Genomic DNA, 17152 nt, shown 5'->3' on the forward strand with positions numbered 1-17152 from the left:
CAATTCTCTTCCCCATCCCACTGTGCAGGGGGAGTGAGCAAACAGCTGTGTGGTTGTTTTAGCTACCTGCTGGGTTAAACCACAACACCCCCAAAGCTCAGAGGTTAGATTTAATTTAGTTTTCAAGCTTTTTTTTCTGACTTGCATGACTTGGATCAAGTCTTCTCATTGATAGAGAACAATCAATTAAAGCATTGGGAGTTAGCATCAGGTTGAGGAGGCAGTTGATAATGCAGAGCGAGAGGGTAAAGATTTGACCCAATACCTATATAACACTGCGAATGCATATTGCTTTGTTAATAAGTCTAATTTTATTGATAATGAATTCAACAGCCAACTACCATTCACTAAATGACATGCCAGACATCTCTTATTTTCTCTCAAAATCCTGTGTATCCTCTGCCTCTTTGATGACTTGTAATTATAGCTTTCTTATATTAAGGCATTAAAAAAGCAATTTCTTGTTGCAACAAGCCATCTGAATCATCTGCCCATTAATTGTTTACAACCATTACACTGGATATTTCCACGGCACCTCCCAGGACACTATCTAGAGAATTATCTCAATTTATTCAAATTCTTTTGCTTCTTTCAACAGTCCGGGGCAGTGTCCCCGTTCAGATAAAGTGGTGAACACCCGCTATCGAGCAACCCGCCGGGAATCGCTGCAAATCTGCCAAGTCATGCTGCCCTTGCAAGCGGCCGCCCTGGGAGCGGCGGGCAGGGAGGGGCGGGGGCGGAGGCGGCCGCCCCCCTGCCGCAGCGGCGCCCGTCTCCTCGCGAGATCGGGACGGCTATAAAGGGGGCGGTGCGGGGGGGGTTGTCGCAGTTTGGGCATTCCTGGAGTGGGGAGGCGTGTGCTGCTCGCTCTTTGTGTAAGTGCGGGCGGCGGGAGCTGTGCCGCGGGCGTGCTTGCCGCGGAGCGGTGTCCGAGGTGGCGGTTCTTTTGGGGCTTCGCACAGTGCGGGTCTTTTTGGCGTGGGGTTTTTTTTTTTTTGGTGGGTTTTTTTGAGGGTTTTTTTTCCTTTCCCCCTCTGCGCGGATGGGGTCTTGAGCGAAGCGCGCAGGGCGGGCTCTCGCTCTCTGCAGCCTGCCCGCTAAGGAGCGCTCTGCGGAGGCTGCTGCTTTCTTGTTTAGTTTTCACCTTTGGCGGGGGCACGGTTCTTTCCTACGCGCCGGCCTTTATCAGCTCTCCGCGTTGTGCCGCATGGGGAGGAGCGCGGGATGATCTCCAAGGGGGAGCGCGCAGCTCGGCTGCAGCGCGGCTGCCGGGAGCGGAGCGGCCTCGCCCCGCGGCTCCCCCCCCCGCCCTGCTGAGCTGGAGGCTTCGGCTCAGCGGTGGGGTGACCGGCGAGCGTGTCGGCCTCCCGCTTTGAAGTTTTTTTTTTTTTTAAAAGAAAGTGCTATCTTCAATTTGGTGAGGGGCATACAAGGGGGCAGGTGTTTGCTCTCCCTGAGCAGTGTAGCAGCGCAGGTGAATGCTTTGATCTCGCTTCAGAGCTCTTTGACCAGAGCGAGTGTCGTGGTCTGTGTGTGCTTGGCTGCGGTATGCTCGAACCGAAGAGAGCCGTGGCAATTGCGCTCTTCTCTGACCGCAGTAGCTTAACCGCATTTTTGTGACAGTCTGAAGTAGAAGGCTGATGGTGTGTTTTGAAATGGCCTTTCACTTTTGTTCAGCATATCCTAAAGGTATGAATTACTAGTTAAGAGTGAAGGCCTGGCTTGTTATAACTGCAATTTGAAGATAATTGAGGCTGTGTGCTGCTATGAGCAACAGAAAGATACTCTGATCTGATTAAAGTGTATTTGATTTGCAGCGTCCCTTCTCCTTTCCTCTAGAATGAAAGGAAACAACACACTGAGTCTGTGGTCTGTTCCTCTGTGGGTTAGGAAACGCTGCGGCTAAAAATCCAAGCAGAACATGTGAGAATGCATGCTATAACCCTGCATGGAAGAGCAGAAATGTTGGCAGATTGCATTCGGTGCTCTGAGGAAAGCAGATGGCTCTATTACAGTGCAAGGCAACTAAATCTGCCAATAATAAAGATTTTCATGTTGCCTGAAAGGGGGCAATAGCTAGTAGCTTAGAAAGGGGAAGTATCAAAGAGCAGTCTGATGGTTTTTATTTGACATCATATACCTAGTAAAATACTCCAGGGGATTGCCAGTGGAACAAATATAGGAGGACTGGCATAGCATTGAGCAAAAGGATGACCTTGAGCTTGAGTAATGGGAAAGAATGTAACTCAGTCACAAAAGGTGGGGTCATGCCCTCCAGACAAAACAGCTATAGCTTATAAGATAAAACTCACTAGTTGAAGGCACTTATATTGTGCAATGGCTGTTCCCCAATCCCTCTTAGAGAACTGCACCTGCATTTATGGCTACATGTGATATTTGGCAGAGGGGTTATTGATGTCTTCCTACTAGGCTGTTTTTCAGTACAGTGCTACGGATACTCTGAAGTTCTGGCCACCTTCATTGGTAAGACTTGCTCCCAGTCTGTTGCAGTTAGACTAAACCCTTGGATGAACATGGGGATAAAGAGCCCTGTTACAAAAGGCAGTTAGAAACACTGAACAGGTTGGCACTTCTCAGTGAAAACTGAGAGGTAGATGATTACTGTCAGGGTATGTAAGAGAAACTTTCAAAGGTAAATGTCCTACTGAAAAGATTTTAAACTGATTAAGCTTGGATTGAAGGCTAAATGTTCATGACTTCTGGGCTAGTTCTCCAGGAAGAAAGTGGCTGGCAAGGGGACAGGAGCCAAGAAATGAGGTGTTCTCAAGCTTCTCTAGAATGGACTTGGTGCCTTGCAGGCAGGACTTGGAAGAATCCTTGAATCTCCGCCTTCCTTAGCAACATGAGATTTGTACTAACCTTTTGGAGTTTTTTTATCTCCAAGGCAGCTAGTGCTTGTACCAGTGTGTAGAATGACTTAAATGAAATCACTTTTAAGAAGATTTTGAGAGTTGAAGAAACAAGGTTCATAAAGTTACCTATTTGAAAGATTACGTTCAGGAAGTAACTGGAATTCTAAAGTGCTATACTGCATTCCCAGACTAAGCAAAAATACTCTAGTGTTATAAATTACTACCCTTTTAGGGCAGGCAGCCCACAGTAGAGTTCTGTTGTCCTTGTGTGCCCTCTTACTTTTTTCAGTAGACTTGGGCCAGGGGGGAAAATGACCTAGCTATACAGGTTTAAAGCCTGGTGAAACTTTAATTTCTAACAGAGTGTGATTCCCATGTATACCATGAGTCTTGGTAGTTGCAAATGAAACAAGCTTTAATTGTTTGAAAGGCTAAAGTGTTATGCAGAGCACTGTTCTCTGGAGATTAACAAAAGTTCTTTTCTTCTGAAACCAACAGGAAGATGAAGTTTTGAGGTCTTAAATTCCCTTGTAAACTTGAACAAGGGTCCCCTCATCAAAAATTCTCAAACCCATACTTTCTAACTCATCCACTAAGTAGAACTCAGACTTACTGAATACTGCTAAACCTCTAGAAGGCTATCCCTTTTGCAGACTGTGATGAGCTGTTGCTGGTCAAAAATAACCATTACTGTATCATTAGGATACTAATGAGCCATAGATCTTGAAGTGCTAGTATCTGTGTAGTGGCTTGGTCTGGATATCTAGGCTGTGATTATTGAACTGCATCTGACTTTGTTGCTTATTTAGGAAAAAATGCTAGTGTTTTGATTGGACTGTCCAGGTGGCAAAGCTAAAACTAATTTCACTCTTGAGCCTTGTGTTGCAAAGTCAAATGCTGATAAACTGTCTTTGGTTTCCAATCTAAATTGATAAAGATGCTTTGAATAAATGCTTATTTCCAGGTGCAAATGTATGATTATCTAAAATGTATTGTTCTCTTATCTAGATTAAATCAAGATGTCTTCAGGAAAGGCTTTCATTGGAAAACCAGCCCCTGACTTTACTGCCACAGCTGTAATGCCAGATGGACAATTTAAAGACATAAAACTCTCTGACTATAAAGGTAATCTTATGTGCTTCTCTAATCACACAGGTATAATCTGGCCATATGCAGGAGTGGAGGGCATCTAAGGATGCATCTTGATTTGGTTTTGAAGTAATAGTAGCCACTTGACAGTAGACTCAAGTACACAACTTGCACAGTGGTTCTTAGTGATGGCTGGAGTATACTTGGGAAGCTGTTGGCAGCATGGCTGAATGTCCCAGCTGTGATAATTGCTGCTAGTTAGCATAAAACTCCTCAAAACTGTAATCTTGGATCAGGCTTATTTGTCATGCCTATCATACTATGAGACTGATGAAACATCTCCAAAGTATTACGTGGAACAGCAAAATCATAGAACCATAGAGTGGTTTGGGTTGGAAGGGACCTCAAAGACCATCTAGTTCCAACCCCCCTGCCATGGGCAGGGACACCCTCCACTAGACCAGGTTGTCCAAAGCCCCATCCAACCTGGCCTTGAACACTTCCAGGGATGGGACATCCACAGCTTCTCTGGGCAACCTGTTCCGGTGCCTCACCACTCTTACAATAAAGAATTTCTTTCTAATATATAAACTAAATCTACCCTCCTTCAGCTTAAAGCCATTACTTGTTGTCCTATCATTCCATGCCCTTGTAAACAGTTTCTCTCTAGCTTTCCTGTAGGCCCCTTCAGGTATTGGAAGGCTGCTCTAAGGTCTCCCTGGAGCATTCTCTTCTCCAGGCTGAACAACCCCAACTCAGTCTGCTCTCGTAAGAGAGGTATTTCAGCCCTCTGATCGTCTTCGTGGCCCTCCTCTAGACTCTCTCTAAGAGGCCTATGGCCTTCTTGTGGTGGCCCCAGAGCTGAATGTAGTACTCCCAGTGGTGTCTCACAAGAGCGGAGTGGAGAGGGAGATCTTTTCTTGTAGACTTTCTGCAATGGAAAGTAGATGCTTTCCTCTTACCAATAAAACTCCTTTCTCTAGAGTACTGGCAAAAGGTTTGCCTTGCCAAAAAAGCTTACTAAAATCAAAGGGAAACCCTAAAATACTCAATTATAAGGTGGATGGCTTTGGAAAGACTTTTCTAACTGGAAGTGGCAGCCCTTAAGCTGCATGAGAGTGGTGAGTAGGTATAGACTAGTCACAGACTCAATTAAAATGTCTCCTTGGCTTGTAGCCTTTCAGACTTGTGGCTTTTCTGCACTCTTGTTAGTAGTCAACCATAGAGCCTTCTGCTGTAGGTACTAGGTGTACTCTGGGCAGGCCTGTGGGAGTAGACCCAGGAGACAGGTATTGCCTGCCAAATCTGACAGTCTGGTTTTGGAGTCTTCAGTTGAGTAGGGTTCTGTTATTGGCTATCAAGTGGTCTTGAAGAGTGTTGTAAATGGTATTTGGCTGAAGTGTAAATCCCCTAGGTGTTTTATGGGCTTGCCACCTATATAGTAAGGCAAAATAGAGGAATCTGCCACTTAATCTTTAAAGGTAGTGTTGTATCAAGCCCTTTCTCCTGTACTGGTATTTGTATGGTTGATACTGAATGTGACAACTCTTACAAAGGTAAGAGATTAACTGGTTATACTGCTCTTCTAGGAAAATACGTGGTGTTCTTCTTCTACCCCCTGGACTTCACTTTTGTCTGTCCAACTGAAATTATTGCATACAGTGACAGAGCTGATGAGTTCAAGAAAATTAACTGTGAAGTAATTGGAGCTTCTGTTGACTCTCACTTCTGTCACCTCGCCTGGTAAGAATCAGCCTTCTAACCCAATAGAATATTCTGCCTGGCCTCAGTTATTGCAGGGACTGAATCTTGAGTGTATTCAAACTTTCTTACTTAGTATCAAATAAAGGCACTTGAGAAGTATTGGTAGTGATAGGTGCTTCTGACCAGAACTGAGCATACTATTCAGTTCTTTTGTTGCCTCATGGCAGACTGAGTGCAGTATTGCAGAAAGGATCAGCTCCTGTTGTACCTTATGCCTTATTCTGAACTTTCCATATTTTTAACATTTAAACTTCTACTTTTAGGATCAACACTCCTAAGAAACAAGGCGGTTTGGGTACTATGAAAATCCCATTGGTTTCTGACACAAAACGTGTCATTGCCAAAGAATACGGAGTACTGAAAGAGGATGAAGGTATTGCATACAGGTAATGTGCAGGAAGGTAAACTTGGCTGTTAAGACTTATGTTGCAGTACATAGAACATGTCAGATGAACACAGAGCTTGTGTATACTTGCATATACACCTGCAGCAAGCTGAAGCTATCTTTTAGTTGACTGTTCAGTTGAAGTTGCAGAGGGGGCTGAACTTCTAACTTTTAATGTGACTTTGGAGGACTAACTGATGAGCCATTGCTGGGTTGGGTATTTGAGAACAGTGTATGTAGTCTTCTTTAAATGTAAGAATGCTGCCTCTTCAATTCACTTTTTCCTTGGGTTTCTCCTCCATTTTGTTTTTTCCACAAGTATGTTCCTTAAGTAGAAAGTGTTGCTTTTCTGCATTAGTGTTTTGACTTGCCTTCTGTCCCTCCTGCTTCCTGCTAAATGTTAGGCTTTCAACTGCTACTGTTTCAGTGCCATGCATACCACCAAAGGTATTGGTTTTTAGGAAGAGGTCAATAATACAACTTACTGGCATAATAGAATACTAAACTTGAGTTTTTTGAAACTCATTTCAGTCTAATCAGTATTTCAAATGCTGTGTTTAACTTTAGGATGGTGTATGTTGTCTCTTTTTAGGGGTCTGTTCATAATTGATGAGAATGGGATCTTGAGGCAGATAACAATTAATGATCTTCCTGTTGGCCGTTCTGTTGATGAAACCCTCAGACTTGTCCAGGCCTTCCAGTTTACAGATAAACATGGAGAAGGTAAGAGTTCTTTCTAATCTTAAATGTTTTTTCTAGAGAACAGCATCAATCAGGCGGGTTAAATCAAGCTTTACTGAAAGGTGCTAAGTACCTGTATTGATCTGTGCACAGCAAGTAATTGTGCATCTCAAAATGCAGCTGATTGTGTAAAGCTACTTGTTGAGGGACACCATAGTGTTATATTTATCCTTAACAGTCCATTGAACAATTCCTAATGTTGAAATATCACTTAAATCAATTCAGTGCTGGAAGTTGTTGAGCTCATAGCAGTTGTCTCTTTCAATTAGACACAGAACAGTTACTTGAGACAGAAGTTAAGAACATGTAATTGTATGAGGTTCAACAAGGCTCAACGCTAGGTCATGTACTTGGGTCACAACAACCCCATGCAGTGCTACAGGCTTGGGGAAGAGTGGCTGGAAAGCTGTCTGGTGGAAAAGGACCTGGGGTTGTTAGTTGATAGCCAGCTGAATATGAGCCAGCAGTGTGCCCAGGTGGCCAAGAAGGCCAATAGCATCCTGGCTTGTATCAGAAATAGTGTGGCCAGTAGGATTAGGGAAGTGATTGTCCCCCTGTACTTGGCACCTTGAATGTTGTCTTCAGTTTTGGGCCCCTCACTACAAGACAGACATCGAGATGCTAGAGTGTGTCCAAAGAAGGGCTACAAAGCTGGTGAAGGGTCTAGAGCACAAATTGTACAAGGAATGGCTGAGGGAACTAGGGTTGTTTGGCCTGGAGAACAGGAGGCTGAGGGGAGACCTTATTGTGCCCTACAGCTACTTCAAAGGAGGTTGTAGCCGGGTGGGTGTTGGTCTCTTCTCCAAGTAATAAGCGATAGGACAAGAAGAAATGGTCTCAAGTTGTGCCAGGGAAGATTAGATTGGATGTTAGGAAAAAATTCTTCACTAAAAGGGTTATCAAGCATTGGAATGGGCTGCCCAGGGAAGTGGTGGAGTCACCATCCCTGGAAAGATTTAAGACATGTAGATGTGGTGCTTAGGGACATGGTGTTTAGTGGTAGACTTCACAGTGCTAGGCTAATGTTTGGATTTGATCTTAAAGGTCTCTTCCAACCTAAATGATTCCAGTAACAGCCTGCAAGGTTAAGCATAATTTAAAAATTGCTGTCAGACTTGGTAGGTTGAGACCATCAGTACTAATGCAATGTTAGACAAACAGTCTGTTAGACAAAGTATTTAAATAGCCAGAAAGCCTGCTGCTCTTTGTGTCAATGAGTAGTGAGGCCATATGTAATGAGGGAAACCTGGATGAGAGTCTCTTTGTGCCCATAGTGATACGAAGTGCTTGAGGCTGGTAGCTTTTCTGCAATAATTACAAAAACAGCACTGCAGATGAAAGTTTTGAACCAGATTATGGAAACTCAAAATTGCTATGGAGGCAGCTGTCATTAATGTCAGGTGTTGCTGCTGGTCTTGCTTAACTTGTTTCAGAACTGGTAGATCAATGGCAGATATTAATAAAACAAGCTGCTGTTGTGGCTATGCTATAGCCTGTAGAGCATCATTGTTTCTGAACTGGTATGCCATCCTCTGTCAGCTGAGGAGACATCCCTAATATTTGATGATGGAGCAGTTAATGTCATGCAAATAAAGCTTTTTGGAGTTTACTGTGCCCTGGAGTAGCCAAGAAAAGCTGGCAAAAGCTTTTCTTCCAGAATTAGGACTGCAGTCTCATCTAAACCAGGATAGATCAGAACAAGGTGTGTGGGAACACTCAGAAGCTGAGAATACTATAGCTAAAACTGCCAGTCTTGCCATGGAGCATGCATTAAGCCTTGCATGGCTGTATACAAGGAAGACTGTCTAAAAAATGCTGTTCAGGAGTCACTGCAACTTTGAGGCCATACAACCTCTGCATCTTGGTGGTATTTTGATAGCCATGTAGGGGAAGTCTATAGGGGAAGAGTAACTCTTCTTCCCCTCCCCATTAAATGGGAGAATGGGACTAGGGTTGATTAAGGAGAGTATAGACTTGACTGGATCCAAGGAGACGTGTACTGTAATAGTTGTAAAAAGCCTTCTGACCCAGGCTGCTGGAGTTGGTGTTACTTTGCTGTCAAGCTTCTATGAAGCTTGACAGCAGGGTGGGGAGGGGTGCATGTGCAAAGGGCCCACTGTTCCATGGGCAAACACCTGGTTCCTTGGGTGCTGCTATCTAGTGAACAAATAGAAGTGAGTAAAATAAACTGATCATAATGCACCTTCTGTATGTTGCAAAGATGTATACGTGTTTTGAGTTGCTAGTTTGCTTTTAATGTATAAAACATGTTCTGCAGGAGCAGCTGGTAAGACTAAACATTCTTATCATTTCAGTGTGCCCAGCTGGCTGGAAGCCTGGCAGTGACACAATCAAGCCTGATGTTCAGAAAAGTAAAGAGTATTTCTCCAAGCAGAAATAAACTCAGTCTGAGTGGAGACTAGTATGCCTTACGTAAAGAGCAAGTATCAGTTACTGAACTTTGACTAAATCATTGCATCCAAGTCAATGGATCATGCTATAGGTATAAACAGTAACTTTTTTACTTGAAGGAAAGTTTGTCCTGTTGACACTACCTTCATAGAAAATCTTAATAATCCATATCTGTACATTGAGACCTGTTGACTTTAGTGTCAATACAGTCTATGTGGTTAGCCATGTGTTGCATATAGAGCAGTGGTATCCTTTTGTAACTCTATTAAACTTGTGGAAAGAGCATACTGTCTACTGTTCTTATGTATAGTCATCAGGAGACCTGAAAGCAATGCAGGCTGCAGTTCCGAAGGCTCTGTATGCTGTCTGTAGACATCTCAATTCCTAAAGGCCTTTTACAGTTCCATTAGAATGGAGATACTAACACTTAGTTTTTATATTGCAGTAATAAAGTACTCTTTACACTCTTCATGACTTTACTATTATGTAGAGGAATGTGGTTTGATACTGGTCTGTCAGACTTAAGCAGTACTACAGTGCCTAGTGCATGAAGCACAGATGTGACTGACAAAGGCTGGGCACAGTTTTGTGCACTGTCATCTTACTCATTTCTGCATCTGCTTTGGTCAAAACTATGACTGCTTATTCTAAATTCCTGGGAATCCAACATTCAGTTTGAACACTTATATACAGGAGTGGAAGACTGGGCTTTCTGGAAAGCAAACTCCCTTTGATATGCAGTCATCCTTAGTCTCTCCCACTACATGGAATGGGAGTGAGAATATGCCAGTTACCCATTAGCTTGTAGTCATATAATAAAGATCAAAAGAATGATGGCACTATAAAACTTGGTACTTGGATGTGTTCAGCCTTGTTAGTATCTGTATTCCCAATGATTATGTGCATACTGTAAAAAAAAAAAAAAAAAAGCACATCAATATGGCTTTAAGTTACACCAAAGCCATGTAGCTTCATGGTTAAAGGTGGCTTATATTAAGGTCCTGAACTTGAGAGCTGAGGATTTGGGTAAGGAACTAGTCTGTAACAATGTGAGTTAGAACCCTGTGATCTTTATGTATCTGTAAAGATTAAATTCTTAAAGGCTAAGACCTTGCATCTAACTTCTGCTCCTCAAGTGGTAAACAAGTTCTGTCCTGCTTAGTGAGCAATAGCAAAGTTGAGACCCAGGGCTACTTGCATGAGTCAGAGTGAAAGCTGCATGCATTGAGTGGTGAAATTGCTTGTGCAGTTGGAAAAAAAATACTTACTGCAGAAGCCTTACTACCAAATACTGAAGTAGCTAATCCCTTTGGCCTTAAGTGCCACACAACTTCCTGAAGATATGTGAACATGATGCTTAGTTGGATCATTTTTTGCTTAGTATTCAAAATCTAAATTATTATGCTCCTCAAGATAACAAATGAGCCTAACATCCTAGGGTGGCATTAAGAAATAATAGGAGCATTTATATATAGGATATGGTTCAAGGTAAGTGAATGAATACTAATCAGTATGGCTGAGCACAAAGTTATCTCAGTCTATTAAACTTCCTTGCCTACAAATGAAAAGGGAGTAAAATCAGGGCTAATCTAAGACTTAACTGTAGTTGTATCTAGCTATATTAGCCTTGAAGTGTTATAAAATTGATTACAACAGTTTTTTGGATGGTATAGTAATAGTGCAGTCTAGTCCTGTGGAATGGGGATCTTTAGCCTGATGATGTGACTAAAGTGACTTCTGCTCTTACTCAGAATTAAAATTGCACCTGTTGTGACTGGGCTGTTACATCATATAATGCTACATGAAGCCCTGCTAACTCCTGACAGCATAGCAAATAAGCCAGTTCTGTGCCCAGACCAAGAGCCTTTACATTTATGACCAAGTTCAGCCCCTCACCATGATATAAACAGGCTTTCCCATAATCCTTCAACTGTATTCCCTATTCAAATGTAAAAAAAAAAAAAAATGCATTTAAAATGAACAGACTTACTAGCTGTTTTCTTGTCTACCCTTGTCATAGGGGTTAAAGGGGTGTGCTCACGTTCTGATCTTGGAGCTCCCTCTCAAAAGGCAGAGTGAGGCTTCATCTGCCCGTCACAGGGCCGCGGAGGAGGAAGGTCTGACGATGGCCGAGCCCCCAGCTCCGGCAGAAGCCTTGACCGGAGCGGCCCGGGCCCGGGCCCGGCCCCGGCCTCCCCTCCCCTGAGGCGCTGCCCGCGCTTTTCTAACGGCCACCGCTGTTCCCGCCCTCGCCGATGCGCGCGGAGGCCGGGGATTGGCTGCGGGGGGGGGGGGGTGCGGGGGCGGTGCCCGGGCCGCCTCACTGAGGGGCGTCGCGCGGCGGGGAGCAGCGGCGTTCGTCGGCGTTCGTGTGGTGGCTGCTGGGAGATAGGTCAGAGCTGCCCTGGCGGGAGATCCCGTGAAAATACCTGTTTTCGCTTATTTAACCAACTCCTCTGATGTAACGTGTTTCGTTTGAGACGGTATTTCCTTTGCATACGGGTCACGTGGAGACTCGAGTTCTGACAGGAAGGTTTTGTTAGCTGTTGGCATTAACCTCGCTGCCAACGCAGTTATGTTCACTTCTGCTTTGAGTGATACATTGTCTAACAGCTTTTTTTTTTTTTTTATACCTCCCACCTTTTAAATGCCCCAATAGTTGTAACTGTGTTCATGTGTTAATTTTCCCATTTTGAAAAGTGGTTAATCTTGATAGCTACTTGAGTAGCTATTAATTTAGAAAAGATTCTGGCACCAAGAAAAACATTTCAGTTATAATTAGTCTGCTGTCGTCCACTGGGAGTTGGTACACTGCGACACTACTAACAGTACGTATTTAAACATTGTAGTCACTGGTGAATTATGACAATGGAAATTCAAAACAGCCAAGAAACAAAATACCTGTAGGTTAGGAACTGTATTATATGTTTGCACCAAATGATTGACTGTGGGAATTAATACAACTAAACATTTTTTTTAATTCTTCAGCCATGTGAGGCATTTGTGGGAACGTTTGCCACGCTGTCATTTTAACATTTCTGAGAATATAACACACAGAATGAGTAACACACAAAACTTAGTCAAATCAAGAAGGGTCTGGGTTTATTTTTTTTGCTTAATATTGATTCAGATGTAGCTTGGAATTTCCATGAAGTGTTCTGGGGCCTACACCCCACTCCCACTATTGCGACATCTTAGACTGGTGTAATTTTTGTGGCATTCAAATAACTATAATCCTCACTTTCTGAGAAACGTTTTTTCATGTACCAAGATGCCTATTGTATTCTCATTAGTTATGAGCTGGTTTTGCTTTCATGATCAATGGGTGCCATGTTTCCCAGTGAGGTAAAAAACACATCAGCAGTTCTTAGTTTTGGTGACGAGACTGATGGCTGCTGCAGTATCATGTACTGCTTAGCGGGATTTTCCCTGAAGATGCATACAGCAGATGCTATTTAGAAAGGACAGAATCTTGAATGTGATGTTTGGGGTTTTTTTAATGTGTGAATGATTGCACATCTTTTTTTCTAGTTTGGGTGCTTACTATAAAAATAAACTTGTATTCATTATTTTTTTTAGAATATCTTACTTGGAATAGTCAGATGAAGGGAAACAAATACATCTTACTGTGTCTCTCTTCCATTTCTCTTTATTTGTAGCTGATTGTTATGACTACTGGGGGTTTATATAACTGGCTTGCTGCTTTGCAAAAGAACATTTTACAAGCATACGGAGTTTCAGTCTTAAGATAATGCCTGAAAAAATTATTTGGATCAGTTTAAATACCTGTATGTATCTCTTACAGATTTGTACAGAAATTTATGATACTGTATTCCTCTCAAAAGCAGAGTGCCAATAGAAACAAATGTGCCAGCAGTCATCTACTGACAATATTATAATGAAATTTGCTATATTTAAATATATATACTTGTTTTTTGAGGGCTGAGCTACATAGCACCAGGTGTTTACACTGGTAAGCAGCTATAGTAGATGTAACTATGTAAATATATATGGGATTTTTATCTGTTTGAGATCCGTAAAACTTTGTAATTAAATTTTATTTCAAAATTGTATGCAACAGTAGTTAACAAGAGCAAACTCTTGTCAGTCTTTGAAACTGAACTTTTAACAGCTGTGGTGAAGTAGCCCTGACATCACCTCTCAGATGATGTGATCTTGCTCTCAAAATAAATGGCAAAACTCCTGTTCACTGCAGTTTTACAGACAATGGCTTTAGGTACTGATTTGTCTGATCTTATTAAAGACTGAGTAAAAGCGGAAGGAAATTAATGTTCTACACAGTGTTCTTCATATATTGTCTAAAATTAAGAGTATTTACTCCTTTTATTTTTGTGATAGATATCTAAGTTTTCAAACACAATAGCATTTGTCCAAGAGCATCAACAGGATTTTTGTGTGATATAAAACAGTGCATCAGACTTAAATTCTATATGTTATATGTTTATCATAGAATACATAGCATGTGATTTTTGATATTTGGCATACAGAACCTAACCTTTACTAGATTTGGTATATCTGTTATTTCAAAATTAACAATTGCATATTTATTTTAGATGTTTATAAAAAAAATTGTTTAGTAATGTTTAAAGAATTAGCACTTTGTTACAAAATGAGTATCTCATTGGTTTTGAAAAATACTTTAAAAAGTGACTGAATTTAAAAAGTGGTATTTTCTTAACAAACGTTCCAGCCTTTTTATCAGGCCTTTGATGAATAGTTTATCAGGTTGTCCAACAAATCAATACAGTTCAAAGAACAAAAGCAAGTAGTTTACATCGCACAGGTATTACAAAATGATGCACTTTGGTTCAGAAAGTATGTTTACAAAAGCCTGATGACTGTATTTTTAGTAATATTGTATATCAAAACAACAGTCATGTAAAGAGTATGTTAAAATAATGGGATTTATCATATTAATAGTTTCAAAAATAATATATATATCCTCTGTGAAATTTTCAGTGGGTCTGATGTTCAGTATTAAACGACAATCTGTGTAAATATATATTCTGAAGTATCTTGCTAGGCAGATAGAGGACTTAAAACAGAAATGTCATGGTTCTACTTTGCTTAGGGTGAAATGAGGGAAGCACAGAGCAGTGGAGTGTAATCCATAGGGTATTTAGCTCTGTCCATTCTGTACTAGTAGGAATGCATCACATTTGGACATCAATTCAGAAAGTGTGTTAAAGCTGTCACTATCTTTTTTGAATATAAATTAATGGTACATAAAAAAAGAACAGTGAACTAGGAAATCAAAGAAATAACAGGTATCTTTTTGATCATGGATATATTAGCTTCTATTTTTAATACCAGAAGAGGAAAAAACAGATGAATTTGCCTTTAATGTACAGTCAGAACAGATTTTACTTTGGCTGTCCACGTGTCTGTGTTTATATTGGGTTACTAGTCAGTGTCTTCACCTGTAACATCAGTATAATTTAAGCACCTCACAGAATATGAGTATGATATTACAGAGTGGCTTTACAGGCCAAAGCCTGTGCATATTGAACAATTCTGCATAATCAATCTGTGCTGCACACACTGACGTGGCTGCAGGAGAACAAGTTGCCATCACGCTGTCAGTTGTTTGCAGTGTTCTTGAAAGAGAGATGTGCCTGTGGTAAGCTCTTCTCACCACACCTAGTGATGAGGACTTTAATGGGAAACTTGGCTCTTTCACCTGAAACTTAAATCATTGTACGTATTATGATGTGACACGTGTCTGAATTTAGAATCTTCCTGTGCATGATACCATTTGACCGTATGAATATATGTGAAGTCATTAATATTGCACTGTTCTCTGAAACTGTGAGCCCAGTAGGTTTATGTTCCATATTCCACAGCAACATATTTTTGAAGTATCTACACTGACAAATGAGATTAATATCCTTTGTCAAGAGAGAAAAAAATATTTAATCTACTCTTAATAAAACTTAATTTACAATTAATGTATTTCATCGAATTCACTTTTCACAAAAATAAGGTGAATTTCTTTTTCATTTTTATTGCTGTAGTGTTTTATATTTTGGAAGAAGAGCCTGTTAAAAAAAGATTGAAACAACAGTGAATGATTCAGGAAGACTAGTCAGAACAATAATGGAAAAAGGATTATGACAGGAAATTAAAATCTAAACCTAGCTAATTTCTTTAAAAGGAATAAGAGGTTTTATGCATTCTTAGAAAAACTAATGACTCTGCATAAATTTTAAGATTCTGTAGGGTATTTTTCAACCCAGAAAATCCCCCCCACCCTTTCCTGTATTTAATTTACTTACAGGAATTCTCATATCCTATGTGTTGTTTTACATGAGGGGGAAAAAAAAACAAAACCGAAGCAACTTAGTGTAAAGGTATATGATTTCCAGAAACTTTGAAGACAGGAAAAAAAAAATCAAATTCTCTTTCAAAATTTCCTTTAGGAAGTGTTTTGAGGAAATAAAACATATTGAGTTATTCAAAATAAAATTTCTCACTGAATTATGTACAAATGTCAACAAAAATAACATAAAATGAGAAATTAATTATAGATGTAATATTAATGAATGATAGTTATATAATTTCTTTTTTTCAGGAAGTAGCAATTTCAAATACTTTTTATATATATAATCACATTTTACAGACTGTGGTGTATTATTGGAGAGATTTTTAGATATTCCACTAAAATATCTGATTGTTCATTCTATGATAAAAAAATGAAATATTTTAAGTTTCCCCACCATATTTCCCATTATTGTATTTCAGTTACTGGAAAAAAAATACCACCCCATTTTTTCATCTAAAATACTGTTGTTCTAAGGAGTGCGAACATCTATCTGTTTTTTCAGTCGCAGAGCGAAAAGAAAAGCACGTTTGTGTTCTTTTGTTCTGTTTCCTCCTTGAAAACCTAGAAGGGAAGTGCTCTGTTCGCTTTCTGAAGTGAATGTGATGGATGATCTGTCACAGGACACATGATATGACAGGAAGCCAACCTAACAGCAAAAAAGTCTCACGAATACATTTTTCCATTTTGGTAGATAAATTTGTGAAAGTTAAGGTTGCAGAGGTACAGCTGGCTCTCCCCTGCAGTAAACAGCAAAACCCACTTCCCCTTAGAGGAAGAACTTTGGAACTGTTGCCGCTTAAATCAGTATTCAAAGCTAACTTTTTAAATATACTTTTTGCATGGGGCTGAACAAAGAGTGCTGATAACCACAGTGGTGGTGATCAGTACCTGCCACTTCTTGTTTTTAGAAATACGGAACTCTTCATTCACATAACTTTTTTTTTTTTTTTGGTCAAATTCAAGTAACTGCATTTTCAGTAATTTAACCCATGTTAAATAGTAGCTACACCACTGATAAATTTGGCCACAAAGGAATAAAAGACCATTTATATTATACTGAATGAGTAAAATTATGCTTCTGACCCAGAGGAGGGCAATCTAGCCTTAAAAAAAGCTTAAAAAACCCAAACAAAACCAGAAGAGTGCACAGCTCTCAAGGTTGGCTATCTTTGTCTGACACACCAGCACTGATTTATACACTGAACCATCTTTATTCATCCCTGGTTTAGAGGAAGACAGGATTGTTACAAGCCATTGTTTTTACAGGAGAAGGAAATAAGGCAATATCAGGAACTGAATTTGCCTAACTCTACTTCATACCCCAAAGACACATTAATGCTTATTCTTGCACCACTGAGATGTAACTGATTTAACTAACTGGTACAAAAAAAATCCCAACAGTGTTCTCTCAAGTGTTTTTCCCTTTGTGAGCAATAATCCTGATGGCTGCTTGTGACCAGATTAGATGATAGTGCTTTGCATTTAATCAGTATTTTCTGTCACATATTTAATCTTAATAAAAAATCAGATTTTTTTTAAGGTTAA

General features: G+C 40.5%; 1 protein-coding gene across 1 annotated transcript; it reads left to right on the top strand.

The window, feature by feature from the left end:
- The first annotated feature begins 714 nt into the window (after nucleotides 1-714).
- Nucleotides 715-9549, top strand: PRDX1 (peroxiredoxin 1). Its single transcript, XM_075759549.1, has 6 exons — nucleotides 715-875; nucleotides 3882-3998; nucleotides 5552-5705; nucleotides 5990-6112; nucleotides 6704-6834; nucleotides 9168-9549. The coding sequence occupies exons 2-6, from the start codon at nucleotides 3893-3895 to the stop codon at nucleotides 9251-9253; spliced, it is 600 nt and encodes a 199-aa protein (XP_075615664.1). The 5' UTR covers nucleotides 715-875; nucleotides 3882-3892; the 3' UTR covers nucleotides 9254-9549.
- The last annotated feature ends 7603 nt before the right edge of the window (nucleotides 9550-17152 follow it).

This window comes from Balearica regulorum, chromosome 8 (assembly GCF_011004875.1).
Source record: "Balearica regulorum gibbericeps isolate bBalReg1 chromosome 8, bBalReg1.pri, whole genome shotgun sequence".
Classification (NCBI taxonomy): domain Eukaryota; kingdom Metazoa; phylum Chordata; class Aves; order Gruiformes; family Gruidae; genus Balearica; species Balearica regulorum.

What these genes read in the sequence shown, in the direction of transcription:
- PRDX1 (XM_075759549.1), top strand. Translation starts at nt 3,893, where the DNA reads ATGTCTTCAGGAAAGGCTTTCATTGGAAAACCAGCCCCTGACTTTACT. An exon ending in CACTTCTGTCACCTCGCCTG is followed by an intron (nt 5,706 to 5,989) that starts GTAAGAATCAGC and finishes TTCTACTTTTAG; the next exon opens with GATCAACACTCCTAAGAAAC. An exon ending in TACAGATAAACATGGAGAAG is followed by an intron (nt 6,835 to 9,167) that starts GTAAGAGTTCTT and finishes TTATCATTTCAG; the next exon opens with TGTGCCCAGCTGGCTGGAAG.